Here is a 2,239-nt window from a genome sequence, read left to right as displayed (position 1 = left end):
GGCTTGGTGTAGTGGTGAAACAGCAGATCCGCGTCCATCTCCACGATGCTGATCTGGCGGATGTCCTGCGCAGACCAGGGGACGATGTCGTGGCCGCGAAAGCTGCGACGATCGCGATAACCAGGGAGCCATTCCGATCGGGGAACAGTGGTAGGCGGCAACGCCGCCAGCTCAGCGTTCGATAGAAGACCGGATGGCATCCCGACCTCGTTCTTGGCACGACCCGACTCCGGAGAACTACTGTCGCTTCCCGCGGCGTCCGAGTCGAAGACGCGAGTAGAACCAGATATGCCAGAAGAGCTCTCGCCACCGTCAGAATGCGAGCCTACCTCAGAAGCTGCAGGGGACGACGAAGCGCCTTCGCTGCCACCCTTGGTGGTCGATCGAACAGATCGAGAATGATGATCAGGGGGACCAGCGGACTAAGGAGACGACACCGGCCCCTCAGCCTTCTGGCCGGCAGCCTCGGCAGACAATACCTCGATCGAAGATCTAGACGCAGAGCCCTGACTCAAAGCGCCAGCCGGGAAGGGACCTGAAGTCGATCGTGCGGCCTTGGAGACGCGGGCAGACCGGGCTGGAGGATCAGACTTGGAGCGTGCTCGTTTGTGATTCAGGGCGGAAGAGAGAAGGGACGCGATGCTGGAAAATCTTTCTTGCGCCTGGTCCCGCTCGGCCCGTAGATCGGTGACCTCCATGAAACTCTCACCAAGCTGGTCGAGCAACTCATCTCTTTGGACCGCCAGACTGTCTCTCTCCTACTGAAGCGTAGCGAGCGCGAGCTCGAGATCTTGACGCGACTTCTGAGACTTCTCGACTTGGTTGATCCGTTTTTCCAGCCGGGCGAAAGTATCGCGAGCCGCTGAGGCACGATCCTCTGTGACACAAGGCAGGAATTAGTACGACGCTGACAAAGGTATGTGAATGGTACTCACGGTTGGCGATACGCTCTGCCCTGGCTTGATCACTCTGAGAGATCGCCACGCGGACGCGCTGGGAAACCTGCGGGAGATCCCGATCCAGTGTTGATACTCGATCCTGCAAGCGACCAAGCTCGGCGGTATGTGTGTCGATCGTGGTGTCGGCGACCCTCAGGCGACGCTCATAGTTGTCATTCAAAGTGCGAAGGCGACAGTTCTTGCGCTTGATCGCGGCTTCGAGACGAGCTACCCCAGCCTGAGCAGCCTTATGGGACGTAGCCGATTCGCGAAGCTCCGAAGCGAGGGCAGACAGACGATCGCGCGCGACTTGTAAATCAGACTGGGACCGTGCAAACTGGGACTTCAGATCCGCTATGCGACGAGCTGTATCGGGCGGAACGAGCACGCCAAAGGAAGAGGCGGCAGCCAGCTGTGCCTCCAAGGTGCAGATCCGATCTTGGAACTCTGACACCGCTTCGTTGTAGCGGAGTTTCAAATCGCGATACCGAAGGCGGCAAGCCTCGAGCTCGCAGGAGTTGTCGAGACGCTCCTGCAACGCAGTCATGCACTCGGCGAGCTCCGTCCGAGTGGATTCCAGCATGTGGCGAACCACATCGTACTTGTGCTGACAGAAGAGTACGTACGGCGACGCAGCATTGGTCGCGTCGGTGAGCTGACGATCCAGATCCTCCGCGCGACGTCGTGTAGTTAGAAACTCGCGGCGCAGAAACTCGTGATCCGAGCGAAGCTCGCGCAGTGCCTCGACCTGGTCGAGGGACTGCTGCAGCGCACTCAGCGAGGCCCGCACACCGGCAAGACCCAGCGAAGGATCAGTCAGCTCGACAGTCGACACGGTGGCAGGGGTACCACGCGCAGCGAAACGAGGAGAAGAGCCAGCCGAGGACGTGAGGTCGACGAAAGCGCTGCTGTCTACAGAAGACGTGAGTTAGCAACGAAGGAGAGGCCAACAACGCAGGGGAGCAGACGCACCGGAAGACATGACGACACAGCTGCGCGGACATTGAGGACGGGCGTGAAGGTGAGCGAAGACGCAGACGAGAATGTGCTACGCGAGGCGGAGATCGGTAAGTGAAGCCCGACAGTTGGCGCTGTGGGCTCTCACTCGGGGGACGATTGTGGTGAAGTGACAGTTGGCTTCTGGGAACAAGGGACTGATTGATGGGAGGTGACCCGATCCAGCTCTGAGACTCGTGGACGACGACGGCGCGTCAGGGACTACGTCATCATCTTGAAGATTACGTAATCATCGGAGTGGATCGATATGGTGCAATCATTTGGACATACGATCCACCTCCAAG

The 2,239-nt window shown here is 59.3% G+C and overlaps 1 protein-coding gene across 1 annotated transcript; it reads right to left on the bottom strand.

The window, feature by feature from the left end:
* Positions 1-758: 758 nt before the first annotated feature.
* On the bottom strand, positions 759-1,920 carry PPTG_01045 (hypothetical protein; the record flags this gene model as incomplete). Its single annotated transcript, XM_008892645.1, has 3 exons — positions 759-877; positions 936-1,850; positions 1,911-1,920. The coding sequence occupies 3 exons, from the start codon at positions 1,918-1,920 to the stop codon at positions 759-761; spliced, it is 1,044 nt and encodes a 347-aa protein (XP_008890893.1).
* Between the last annotated feature and the right edge of the window lie 319 nt (positions 1,921-2,239).

This window comes from Phytophthora parasitica, assembly GCF_000247585.1.
Source record: "Phytophthora parasitica INRA-310 unplaced genomic scaffold supercont2.1, whole genome shotgun sequence".
In the NCBI taxonomy this organism is placed as follows: Eukaryota; Oomycota; class Peronosporomycetes; order Peronosporales; family Peronosporaceae; genus Phytophthora; species Phytophthora nicotianae.
The sequence above is the reverse complement of the archived record's forward strand: the minus strand, read 5'-3'. Positions and strand labels throughout refer to the sequence as shown.